Genomic DNA, 12,714 nt, shown 5'->3' with positions numbered 1-12,714 from the left:
ACCTCAACAAAATATTTTAAGAAGGTTAATGACAGTTAATGGATATAATAAGTTGAACTAAAGAACAATCCGAGACCATACTGACACTAAAAAATCGTAAATAAATAATGGAGAAAAGGACTGTCTTCATAGTAGAATGCCAACTAACTAATAAGTGTAGAATGATAAACTAAAAACAGCAACATTCTGTAAGCCTCATAACTGCATTGGGCAAACTGGGCATTAAAATGATTGGTGAAAATTTGCTGGGGAACAGGATACTTACACAGATTAGTTTTTAATTGCAAAGGATAAAAGTTAGCTTTACCTTTCAGAAGTCTGACAGACACTACCTTGACCAAGTTGTCAATATTACTACCATCAATAAGAGAGTAAATTGACATCATATGCCTCCTGATGTAATGTACTGAAGACACACTGACATTATGTAGCATTTCTAACCTGAATCCAATCATAAGGACCTAAATTGAGAAATTCTGAAAACTGGCTTGCCCTTAAAAATGTCATGAAAGACCAAAAAAAAAAAAAAAAGAGTATGAGCCCTAGCCAGTTTGGCTGAGTGGACTGAAGGGTCCGGGTTCCAGTCAAAGGCATGTACCTTGGTTGCAGGGTCGATCCCTGGTCAGGGCTTCTGTGGGAGGCAACCAATTGATGTGTCTCTCTCACATTGATGTTTCTCTCTCTGTGTCTCTCCCTCTCCCTTCCATTCTCTAAAAATCAATGGAAAAATATCCTTGGGTAAGGTTTAACCAAAAAAAAAAAAAGATGAGGACCTACTAAAAATTGAAGGAGGCTAAAGAGATATGACAATTGCCCTAGCCAGTTTGGCTCAGTGGATAGAGCATTGGTCTGCGGACTGAAGGGTCTCTGGTTCAATTCTGTTCTAGGGCACTCAAAGGCATGTGTCTGGATTGTAGGGGTGATCCCCAGTAGGCGGTGTGCATGAGGCAGCCAATCAATGATTCTCATCATTGATGTTTCTATCGCTCTCTCCTTCTCCCTGCCTCTCTGAAATCAATAAAAATATATTTTTTTAAAAAGAGAGATACAATTGAATGCAATGACTGTGTTCCCACCCTGGAGCTTAAAGCAGAAAAGAAATGGTTATAAAGGTTATTGGGACAATTGGAAAATTTGAATATGTACTATATATTAGAAAATAATATTGTATTGATGTTGCTTTCTGTGGATTACATAATTGTTCCCTAGTTATCTGAGAAAATATCCTTGTTCTTAGGAGATAGATCATGAAGTATTTGGGAATGATGGGCCTTGGACTTAATTTCAAATGGTTCAGTAATAACAATATGTACATACAGTAAAAGACATACAGTAAATGTGGAGAAATATTAAAATTTATAAACCTAGCTGAAAAGTACAAGTTCATTGTACTATTATTTTATTGTTCTGTAGGTTTGAAACTTTTTCAAAACAGAGTGTTAAAATCAGTTTAATCAGTTTGGGGGAATGAGATATTCTTTTCTAGTAAACTGAAGCTTCTGATTAATCAAATATTAGCTTTAAAAAAAGTTTAGCAAATTTAAGTTTCTTAAAAATCTAGAACAGTGGTTCTCAACCTTCCTAATGCTTCGACCCTTTAATACAGTTCCTCACGTTGTGGTGACCCCCAATTTCATTGTTACAAATTGAACATAATGAAAGCATAGTGATTAATCACAAAAACAGTATGTAATTATATATGTGTTTTCCGATGGTCTTAGGCGACCCCCGTGAAAGGGTCGTTCGACCCCCAGGTTGAGAACTGCTGCTCTAGAATGTGTTGTCCGGAAGACTATGTAGCACCTCACACTAGTTAAGTTAGAATCTCTAAAGGTAAAGCTCAGGCATAGGTACTTTTTAAGGCTCCCGACATGGTTCCATTGTTGAAGGCTGAGAATCACTGCCCTAAGTATGGCTTCTACCCATTGTTGTCATTCTAAAATCTGGGACCAACAATGGATTCTCTTCACTTCTTCCTTGCTGGAGCATTTTGAAACACTAAGGACAACTATCATATGGCTTGTCTTCCCCTTTAATCTTCTCTCTTCAGTGTGCACTATCTCTATTATTTTTATTTTGTTTTATTGCTTAAAGTATTACAAAGAGTATTACATGTCTCCTTTCCGCCCCCCCCCGACCTTCCCCCGGCCTTTCCTACCCCCCAGTGTCTTGTGTCCATTGGTTATGCTTACATGCATGCAGACAAGTCCTTCAGTTGATCTCTTACCCCCTGCCCCCCCATCTCTAATTCTTTTAGGTGCTCTGCTTTATGGTAAAATAAAGCAGAATTATGGTAAAATAACCCCAAAATTCCACTCACAAGACATATGTATTCCAAGAGACATGTACAAGAATATCCACAGCAGTCCTAGCTGGTTTGGCTCAGTGGCTAGAGCGTTGGCCTGCAGACTGAAGGGTCCCAGGTTCAATTCCCATCAAGTTCACATGCCTGGGTTGCAGGCTTGATCCCCAGTGTGGGGTGTGCAGGAGGCAGCCAATCAATGATTCTTTCTCATCACTGATATTTCTACCTCTCTCCCCCTTTCCCTTCCTCTCGGAAATCAATAAAAAATAAAATAAAAAAATATCCACAGCAGAATGATTCATAATATCCCAAAACTGGAAACATTCCCAAAATCTACCAATATAAAATGTAATATATTCATGCAATGGAATACTATACAGTAATGAAAACTATAGCTATACCAAAGATCGATAAATCTCTTAAACAACAAGAAGCCAGGCATAAAAAGAATCCATGAGCCCTGGCCAGGTGGTTCCTTTGATTGGAGTATCGTCTTATGCAACGAAAGGTCACAAGTTTGATTCCCAGCTAGGGCACATACCTAGGTTGCAGGTGTGATCTGTTTGGGGCACGTGTGGGAGACAACTGTCAATGTTTCTCTCACTGATGTTTCTCTCTCTCTCTCTCTCTCTCTCTCTCTCTCTCTCTCTCTCTCTCTCTCTCTCTCTCCTTAAAATCAATACACATATTCTTGGGTGAGGATAAAAAATATACATGAATCCATTTATATAATGTTCAAATGCAGGCAAAATGAAAACTACATTGTTTGAAGTCAGAATGATAGTTACCTGTGGGAAGAAAGGAAGCAGTAGTGATTATAAGGGATATAAAGCAGGCTCTGAAGTGCTGGCAATGTTCATTTCTTGACTGAGTGGTAGTTTTTCAGATGTTTGATTTGTTAACTTATTAAGCTTTGTATTTGTTTTGGATATTTTCCTGTATGTGTGATATATCTCATATTAAAAATGTTTGAAATGTTATCAGCCCTAGCCAGTTTGGCTCAGTGGATAAGAGTGTCAGCCTGAGCCCTGGCCGGTTTGGCTCAGTGGATAGAGCGTCGGCCTCTGGACTGAAGGGTCCTGGGTTCAATTCCAGTCAAGGGCATATGCCCAGATTGTGGGCTTAATTTCCAGTAGGGGGTGTGCAGGAGGCAGCAAATCAATGATTCTCTCTCATTATTGATGTTTCTCTCTCCCTCTCCCTTCTTCTCTGAAATCAATAAAAATATAAAATAAATATCAATAAGCCCAAGATAAAGGCTATGCAAATTCAATATAATCATAGAAATCTCTCTATATAAGGGATGGTTGCTGTATTCAATCCTTTCACTCCTCTCTCAACTCTGTAACCAAAATGTCTTGAGTTCAATCCCAGCTCTGCCATTTACTAGCTGTGTGCCATTATAATCTGTGCCTGTTTCCTCAACTATAAAGTGAGAACAATGGTATTGAGTGATTATGAGAACTGAGTGATTATGAGAACTGAAGAAGTTAAGAAATATAAAGTGTCTAGAACACAGCTTGGAATATATCAAACATTCAATAAATAGTAGCTGGTGCTACTACTCTTGCTCTCTGGTCTCTGGGTCTCTCTTCAGGTATAAGAAAGAAGCTGGGGTCTTTCCAAGAGCTTCCAGAAGAAGAAAAAGAAATATTTCGTTCTCATGGAGCAACTAGGCACAGGGAGATGCAAACTTCTGCCATCAGTCAGATGCCCTCTCCGGCTCTTACCAAGGTCCCAGGGAAAAGCAGGGGAAGAACAAGTAGACAGGAACAGCATTTCACCACTAAAAAAGGCTTTTATTATAAAACAAATTCTAATAAAATCAGGCCTGGTCTTCAACCCCACCTCTGGGTAGAGGCCCCTAGAATGGGGTAGGTTGGGGGGGAACAGGGAATGATGAACACTGAAAGAACAGAGCAGGCTGACCTCCCCTCATCAGTCTCAGTTGCCGTTTCCTTTTATAAAGGGCTAGAAGAGCTCTTCCAAAGCCCTTTGAGAGAGGCACCATCCTCCAGCCAGGGAGGACCACGGCTGGCACTCGACCCTAGCAATGCCGCCTTGAAGGATCCAGGAGGTTCCAGCTGACTCTCTGCAGAGGCCACCCTCACTCACTCAGCTTGGGCGATGATGTAAGAGAGCAGCCACAGAAGCAGGGGGCCCAGAACGAGGACAGCAAGCCAGATAGCAAAGCTGGCCAGGATGTACCTCCGGGCCCGGGCCCCCCAGTGCACTGCTTCCTCGGAGTGGCCTGCCTTATGCCGCTCTTCTGCCTGTGGGGGCAGGTTTTTGGTTAGGTTCTCCCCCTGCTTCTGTCCCAAAGTGCCCATTGACCCACTACAATCCTCCATCCCTGTCATGGCTCAAAACCTCACATCCAAATCCTCTACCTTCCTTTCTAGTTTCTATTTCTCATGCCTCATCTGCAAAATAAGTTATCTATTCTGCTCTGCCTACTTTTCAGAGTGGCCATTAACGCACAAGATCATATATGGTAAAATACTTTTCAATCCTTTTATTCCCTATCCTTTTTTACTTATCCCATATTCATTCCAAATTTGGAATTCTTGGCAAGAAATAGTGAGCTAGCCCTAACTGGTTTGGCTCAGTGGATAGTGTCAGCCTGCGGACTGAAGGGTCCTGGGTTTGATTCCAGTCAAGGGCACATGCCTGGGTTGCGGGCTCGATCCCCAGTGGGGGGTGTGCAGGAGGCAGCCAATTGATGACTCTCTCTCATCACTGATGTTTCTATCTTTCCCTCTTCCTTCCTCTCTGAAATCAATAAAAATTTAAAACACACACACACACACACAAAAAAGTGAGCTATCTTGGAGTATTTTTGTATTTTTCACTCATGTCCAGTCATATAACACCCCATTCTCATTAGTCAATGGGCCTCATCTTTTAAGGATTCTTTTTATGATTGTACCTTAATGAAACCCAGAAATTTTGAGGATGACAGGAGTACAGTTTCTGATGGTTAAAATACAACTAGGGTTGAGGAAATTCAAGCCTGGTGTTTAAGTTAGCCTGTGTGACAGATATTTTGAAATGGTGGAACCCCCTCAAAACCCTCATAGCTTCTCCTGGCTCCTGTAGACTGCTCTCATCGCTGCTCAGCTGCCTCCAGTTTTCTAATTCATTCTCCATGTAGGACTTGAGAGTGGATCTTACTGAAACACAAATCTGACCATGTCACCCTCCTCTGCAAACACCTTTGAATGGTTCCCCAGTACTTTCAAGATAAAGTCAAAACTCCTAAGCATAACACTGGAGGCCCTTGGGAATCTGGGCCCTCTGGCTTCATCTCTCACTATTTCTTACTGGTCCATTTAGGCTGAACTAATAGTCCAGGCCTTCGTACACACTGCTTCCTTTACCTGGAATGCCTTTCACCCTAATTCACTCATCCTTGAAGGTTATTTTCCTGCCACCTACTCTACTCTAATCACACACATAAAGGGTGGAGCAAAAGTAGGTTTACAGTTGTTTGTATGGAAAATAATACAAGAATAAACTGTTTTAGGTACTTACAACTGTCAACCTACTTTTGCCCCACCCTACGTATCCTCCCCCAGCTCCCAAAATACTTTGTGCTTCCTCTACGACAGTACTGATGGCTACATCCCATTAATAATTATCCATTTTCATAGCCATCTCTTCTATTAGACTGTGGGACCTTTGATGGCAGGAACCATGTCTTCTTACTTCAGGCACACGGCCCAACACCAAGCTCTGACAGGCACTTAGTAACCGTTTGATCAGTGTAGACAGATCAGATATGAAGCCACTGCCTTACTACACCCACCCTCCTGCTCCCATAGGAACTGCATTCCTCACCTTGATGGCAAACACAAGGGCCATGACTCCCAGGCAAGAGCAGCCACAGATAATGCTAGTAGCTGCCAAGCAGCGGAGGCGGAGCCAGCAGCAGCGAATGGGGGATGGAGAATGAGCAGCTTCCATGTTGCTCACCAAGATCTCCACTGCATTCTCCTCGTCCTCCATCACCTGTGGGCGATACAGTCGAGGTACTTTTAAGCCCCAAAACTGAGCCCTTGGCCTGGCTTTCTCAGACTCCACCCCTCTCTAATCATGTCCTTGTGGCCTAGCCCAACTCTTAAGAATGCCGCCTTACTAGGGAATTCCTCTAATGACTCATAGACCAAGAGAGGAAATGTGTGGCTGGAATCCTTCCTCAGCCTAAGATTTCAAGTCTTTAAAGACATGCTAGTGTGAACATAGCATTATCTGTATTATTGGTTTGACAAGTGGGGAGAAGCAGAATGACAGGTGCACACCGAGAAGCAGGAAATAGAATCTCAACAGCTGCTAGGAATTGGAGACTATCAAAGTCTGATTTTTAAACTGTATTTCAAAGGGCACTACAATTCCCTGAAGTTCCTCAGAGACTGACATGCTAGGCCATTCCCTACTTCAAGCAAAACTGCCATTTCATGTGATAATAATTCTGGAGATGGAAGAAAGGAGGGAAAAAGTACCCATCTAAGCTCTTTATAGTTGAGGAAACGGAACACCAGAAAAGACCTTAAATCCCTCCCCAGTAGGGCCTCCTTTGCTGTGCTGACTCCCTGCCATCTCCTCTCCATTTCAACCCAGGCCACACAACACAATCAGATTAACACTGAGTTTGAATGACCTCATAACCCACACAGAAACCTGCATAATGATGCCCTACTTAATCATTTCTCATCTCCCTATTTCTCAGGTCCTCTGAGCTTTGATACCAAACCACCATCTCCAACCATTCCCCTATATCCTAGATAAAACGAAACCATTTGCAGTTCTCTGAACACAACCCAGGATAAAAAGGGTGAAGAGTCAAGATAAGCAGAAAGCAAAGAATATGTGCCACGAAGCTGCAGAAGTGGGCTTGAGAAAAGGACTCAGATGGAGTAAACAGATACAGACATGATGGGGAGAACACAAGGAGAGGGGCCAGGGAGTTGAGATCAGAGAAAATGTAAAATGAACAGGAGCTCTTACCTGGCTATAGGCCTTGAGGTACTGTGAGTTTCGGCTTCTGCCTCAGGTTTGATTTGGCTTGGGTAGAGATGGAGCTGACTCAGGGCTCCAAGCCAAGCCCAGGGGTGGGGTTGGGTGGCCAGTCACCACCTGAAGAGCCCCAGGAGCTCATATGGGGGTGTAGCTGACTCAAACCAGTTTGGCTAGATGGAGGAAAGCAAGGGAGGAAAAATGACGGGAGCAACCCAAGGTAGTGATGCCTGCCTTCTGGGAAAGGAAAAGCACCTGAGCAAGGAAGATAAAAGCAGGAAAAAGTCTAAGGCATCAGAGGGCTCGAGGGAAAGTCAGGAACTGAGAGAATAGAAGGGAGGAGAGGAAAAGTGTGAGTCTGAAAACTACAACTTTAGAGAAAGGTGCCCTACCAGATCAGATTTGCCAAATCTTCCCTCTTCTTGGGTGGACATTTCTACCTCCAAGATATGCAATTCTGGGTTAGAGATGAGGTACTAGGATCTTGGCAGGAGGAAGGGAAATAAAAAAGATGCCCAAGTTCCCACCCAACCCTCCACCAGACCAGAAAATCAGAAGCCTCCTTACGCGGATGCTCATACAGAAACTAAGTTTATTATTTTTTCTTCTTTAAAAAAAAAAAAAAAAAAAAGAAAGAAAAAAAACCTTATTGTAGAGAAGTCCCTCCCCCTTTCCTTAAGGGTGGAGAGCTGTGAAAGACTGCTGGGGAATCAAGTACAAGGGGGTGGGGACAGAGACTATCTTGCCACCCTTAACACTGCCCAGCCATGTGGGGTGGAAGGGAAGGGAATATGTGAAGCGCCCCATTTCCATGACAACCAGTTTCCTACCCCCTACTTTGGTGGAAAGAAGGGAGAAGGCCCCTATGTCTCCCTGGAGGCTTTCCCCCTCAAAAGACTTCAAGTAGTGGTTAACAGAGTCAGGCCTGGTTGTGGAGGGAGAGGGGCCATGGTGGAAAGCCTAGGTGGAGGGGCAGCCCACTCACGTCTTGGCCTTTCGGCCTCTGTGACTAACAGTGGGGCCAGCTGGGTGGGGCGGGGCACTGCTGCGCAGGATGCGCTGGTCCCCTTGGTTGGTTGTTCCGCCAAGGCGGTGGGAGCCAGACCTGCGGCGTGGGGTCCCATCCCCTTCCTCTTCTTCACCCGAGGCTTCAGCCTCAGACTCTTCTACTGAACCCTCAGGCCCCAAGGGACTTAGGGACTGCAGGCAGCTCCGCTTTGCCTGCCCAGGACCTCTGCCAACTGGGACACCGGCCCGTTTGCGAGGCACCTTCTCAGTCTCTAGTGGGGGAACTAGAGAACCTGGACGTAGCCGGGTGGAGCGCAGTTTTGGAGCTGAGACTATGGGAGGTGTCAATTCTAACCCGCCTGGTCCACCATCTGCTAAATCCAGATCATCCTGAATTACAGCTACCACCATGGACCCTTCACTTTTTCGTCCCCGCATCCCCTCTGCTTCAAGGCGCAAGCGGGCCAGGCGGGTGAGGGGGCGGCTTCCATCCTCATCAGAAGAACTACCCTCACTCTCCCCCTGGCCCTGGGGTTGCTGCCGCCTCCCCAATCCACAGCTCTCAAGGACAGAAGACGTGTCACGGTCCAAGACAGGGAGCTGGCTGGGCCGCGGCGATGGTGGATTCTTGGGAGGTCGGCCTCGCTTCCGCTTGGGTGGGGATGTTGAAATGGTGAGAGTGGTGACAGTGTTGGCGACAGTAGCAATAGGACAGGATAGGAGTGGTGGGAGTGGTGGCATCGGGAGTGGCTGTGTCCGGCTCTCTAAGCTGCCATCCCCTGGAGAGGAAGTGGTCCCAGGAATGGGTAAATCACGTGCCTTAGGGGGCCGCCCGCGCCTTCTTTTCTCCACAGGTGATAGGATGATGGGCTCGGGTTTATGAGTTGGCTGGGGTCCAAGAGGCTGGGGCCCAGGAATAAGCTGGGGTCCCAAAACAGGCTCTGCAACAATAAGGGGGTCAGCCCCAGGGACCTGGTCAGCCCCATTGGTTTTTCCCTTAGAGGTGGATGAAAGTGCCTCATCCACCCCTCGTCCAGCATCTGCAGGAGACCTGTTCTTCTTGGGAGGCCTCCCCCTCCGACGTTTCATAGCAGGAGAGGTGATGGCAAGCAGTGCCCCTTCTCCATTCTCTGGGCTGACCTCTCCAGTCACCCCCAGCTCGATGTGACGGCGAGCTATGAAGGGCTGCTGGGTTGGGGTGGGCAGTATGGATGGGGGAGCAGCTTCACAGGGCCCACTGGTGGGAGGTGAGGATTCTGGCCCCAACATGTTGTGGGTAGATGGGCTTCCTGGGCTGGCACCAGTCTCAGAGACCCCAGGCACTAGGATGCTGGCAGTTCCCCGCTGCTGTCGCCGTCGCCTCACCAGTTCCTTTTCCTCTACCACAGTCACTAGCCGTCCTGGCAACTTGCGAAGCACTTTGGGGCCTGGAGGCTGCCCCGGCCGACCAGCCCCCTGACCTCTAATTTCTACATCAGCACTGGTGCGACGTCGAGGGGGCCGGGCAGGTGAAGAACCCTCAGGTGAGGAGGTGGCTGAAGATGAGGTTGATGGAGCTGTAACCTCAGCTGAACCAAGTTCCTGCAGCTTCTGTGGGCTGGATGTTGGGGTCTGGGCTTCCACTAGCTCTTCTGAGTTTTTGTCAGCCTCCAATGGCAACTGAAGTAGCTCATCAGATACTGCTGAAGGTGGGAGCGCCAAATCACTGTTCTCACTCGGACACGTGGGCACCTCCTCACCATCAGGCAGCACTGTGAGGATGGTCCCCTCAGCAGGCTCTGGTACCTCCTGCTCTTGACCATTGGGAAAACTGCCAGTCTCCAGGATTGGGCTGGGTGCAGAAGAGGTGAGAGAAAGGTTCTTTTCTGACATAGGCAGGATCTCAACAGCAACTGGCAACAGATCCTTAGGGGGCACATGAGTAAGCGGGGAAGTCTCAGAGCTGGTCATATCAGCCAGCTCCAGGGACTCACTAGATGCCAATGTTTGTGTACACAGCTCTGCCTCAGGCCCCAAGCCCAAGGTGAGGTTGGTGACTGGGGGGAATATGGGCACAGAGGGTAGACCAAGCAAGAGAGGGGAGGTAGGAGTTAAGACAGAGGTTTGAGCTGGAGGTGGGGTATGAGCTGGTGGAGGGGTATAGGCAGAAGGAGGTGTGCAGGCAGAAGAACAAGAGGGAGGAATCTGCGGAGGAAGTGGGGGAGAAGGCAAGATATGGACAGGAAGCATGGTTAATGGATTTGGAGCTGAAATGGGGATTGGGGCAGGGATTGGTATGGGATCTGCAGCAGCCGAAGTTGGAGCGGGTCGAGGCTTAGGTGCTGGCCTGGGAACTCGCTCCCTGGCAGGGCTACAGCGGGGAGGCGTGGAAGTGCTGCGGGTATGATGAGTGGATACGACAGGAGTGTGGTTTGCCCCTTGAGTCTCAGCCCGGGCTCCACGAAGACGCTCACTGACTCGAGTCCCTGGCCTTTCAGGGGCCTTGACCTTCTTACTGCGCCGGTGGCTGCCTCCACCAGTCCCACAGGAAACCTCATCCCCAGCCCCTGGTCCCTCCTCCTCCTCTTGGGGTAGACGGAACACCTCCTCCTTGGCTTGGTCCAGGTCCTTGCGGGCAGCTTCCACTTGCTCCTACCAACAGATCCCACAGGGTGGTCAGGGAGAGGCACTCAAGATGGTAATGGGTAGAAAACAGTAGCCTCCCACTTCCAATCCCTCCCCTTAGAACTACTCACTTCTGCCTGCTTGAGCTCCTCTCGGCTCACCTCCTCCAGTGAGGCTTCCAGGAATTTCATAGCATAGCGCTCAATAGGGGTCAGCTGTGGGGAGGAAGAGTGGTGATGAACAGAGGGACCTGGTGCCCAGGGCCCACCCATCAGCCATTTTACCAGGGAAGATAGGAGGGTCACAGAGTCCAGAGGAAGGAGTTGAGAACTAGGGGGTCCAACACTGACCTGTTCGACAAGGGCAGCAATTTCCTGCTCAGCTCGGGACATTTCCTCATCCTCAGCCCCAGGCCGACCAGCCTCCTCTCCCTCACCAGCAGGAAACCCATCATTCTCATTGAATTCTGCAAGCTCAGCAACCTGTTCAGCCTTGGCTTGGGTGGCCGCACGAATATCCTCTTCATCTTCTGCCCGACATAATGCCTGCAAGGGCATGTGAAAGAAAATCCATGAGAATTAACAAACTTTACATCCTGTGATTTGATTCTGGCAAAAATTTGAGGCCAAGTTTACAACAAAATGAGGAAATAAAAAAGCATTGGACTCCAAAACCCTGGATCGCAGTCATGGTTCTGTCCTTGCCTTTTTTCATAGATAAGCCAGTTAAATTTCTAAGGAGCAGTTTTCTCATCTGTAAAATGACATCACAGCACTTTGCCTGCTTACCCTGAGGCATTTACTATGTTTAAACCTACGATATGTTTATAATTTATTAAGTGCTATAAAAGTGGTATCATTATTATAAGGACTCGACTAAACTGGTTCTTCACTCTACATGGTAGATTCTGGAATAAATTAAATGTTGTCTTGGTCACAGCCCAGATTTAAAACAATAACAAAAAAACATTTATACCAAACCAGGTTCATAACATTACTAGAGGCTGGTGCACAAAATCGTGCATAGGTGGGGTCCAGCTGGCCTGCCCCAATGGGAATCCATTGGAACGGGCTGGCCGGGGGGAGGGGCTGCAGGTGGTTGGCTGGCCAGCCCCGCCCGCGACTGGAGGGTGGAGGCCAATCAGGGCCCGGATCAGGCTGGTTGGCCGCCACAGTGCATGTCATAGCCACCGGTCATTCTGGTCATTCTGCCATTCCGGTTGCTGGGCTTTTATATATATAAATAACAGAACTCAACTCTCATCTGGGCCCCCAAAGTTATCAAAGCAATGCAGTTGTACACATAGGATGGAATGGCAAGGAGGGTGGGTTGGTGGGAAGAGATCAACCAAAGAACTTATATGCATACTAGAGGCCCGGTGCATGAAAATTCATGCACTGGAGGGGGGGGGGGGGCGGTGTCCCTCAACCTGGCCTGCCCCCTTTCACAGTCCGGGAGCCCTCAGGGGCTGGAGGCAACCTGGCCATCAGGGGAAGGTGACGCCCCAATCACACCTCTGCTGCTGCCACTGCCGGCAGCACGGCTGGCCCTGGTTACCTGAGCCTCGGTGGCCCTGGGCAGTTGGGCAGCTGCCATCCGAGGCTTGCCGGTTCTGGGCGGCTGAGGGCCGGTCCAGCTGCACCGTGCACCTGCCGCCCCCCCCCCCCCCCCCCATGGGCTGAAAGGACTGGGGGACTCCAGTGGGGCTGAGGGGAGTGGGCGCCGCCATCTTGTGGCTATGGGCGCCACCATATTTGTGAAGGTGTGACAGTTAATTTGCA

General features: G+C 47.8%; 2 protein-coding genes across 5 annotated transcripts in view; both read right to left on the bottom strand.

The window, feature by feature from the left end:
* Positions 1–3,845: 3,845 nt before the first annotated feature.
* TMEM265 (transmembrane protein 265) lies at positions 3,846–7,819 on the bottom strand. The gene is made up of 3 exons (XM_070413585.1): positions 7,313–7,819; positions 6,146–6,316; positions 3,846–4,578 (listed from the first exon to the last, which is right to left on the bottom strand). Exons 2-3 carry the CDS (start codon positions 6,311–6,313, stop codon positions 4,417–4,419), a joined length of 330 nt encoding a protein of 109 aa, XP_070269686.1. The 5' UTR covers positions 6,314–6,316; positions 7,313–7,819; the 3' UTR covers positions 3,846–4,416.
* Positions 7,820–7,893: 74 nt separating this feature from the next.
* The window catches only part of SRCAP (Snf2 related CREBBP activator protein), a 37,726-nt gene continuing 32,905 nt past the window's right edge, over positions 7,894–12,714 (bottom strand). For all 4 annotated transcript variants that reach the window (XM_070413581.1, XM_070413584.1, XM_070413582.1 and 1 more), the window contains 3 exons: positions 11,284–11,478; positions 11,065–11,148; positions 7,894–10,960 (listed from right to left, as the gene is read on the bottom strand). In XM_070413581.1, the coding sequence (XP_070269682.1) occupies positions 8,303–10,960; positions 11,065–11,148; positions 11,284–11,478 (2,937 nt within the window). In that variant the 3' untranslated portion in view covers positions 7,894–8,302. The remainder of the gene's footprint in view (positions 10,961–11,064; positions 11,149–11,283; positions 11,479–12,714) is intronic.

The sequence above is a fragment of the Myotis yumanensis genome, unplaced genomic scaffold, assembly GCF_028538775.1.
Source record: "Myotis yumanensis isolate MYYU_CA2020_CCGP unplaced genomic scaffold, mMyoYum1.0.hap1 SCAF_4, whole genome shotgun sequence".
Lineage (NCBI taxonomy): Eukaryota > Metazoa > Chordata > Mammalia > Chiroptera > Vespertilionidae > Myotis > Myotis yumanensis.
Note: the sequence above shows the minus strand (reverse complement) of the source record. Positions and strands in the feature narration are given on the sequence as shown.

Bases quoted from the DNA above. Each gene is read 5' to 3' on its own strand.
- TMEM265 (XM_070413585.1), bottom strand. From the start codon at position 6,313: ATGGAGGACGAGGAGAATGCAGTGGAGATCTTGGTGAGCAACATGGAA. The intron at 4,579-6,145 runs GTGAGGAATGCA...CTGCCCCCACAG, and splicing joins CCCTTGTGTTTGCCATCAAG to GCAGAAGAGCGGCATAAGGC.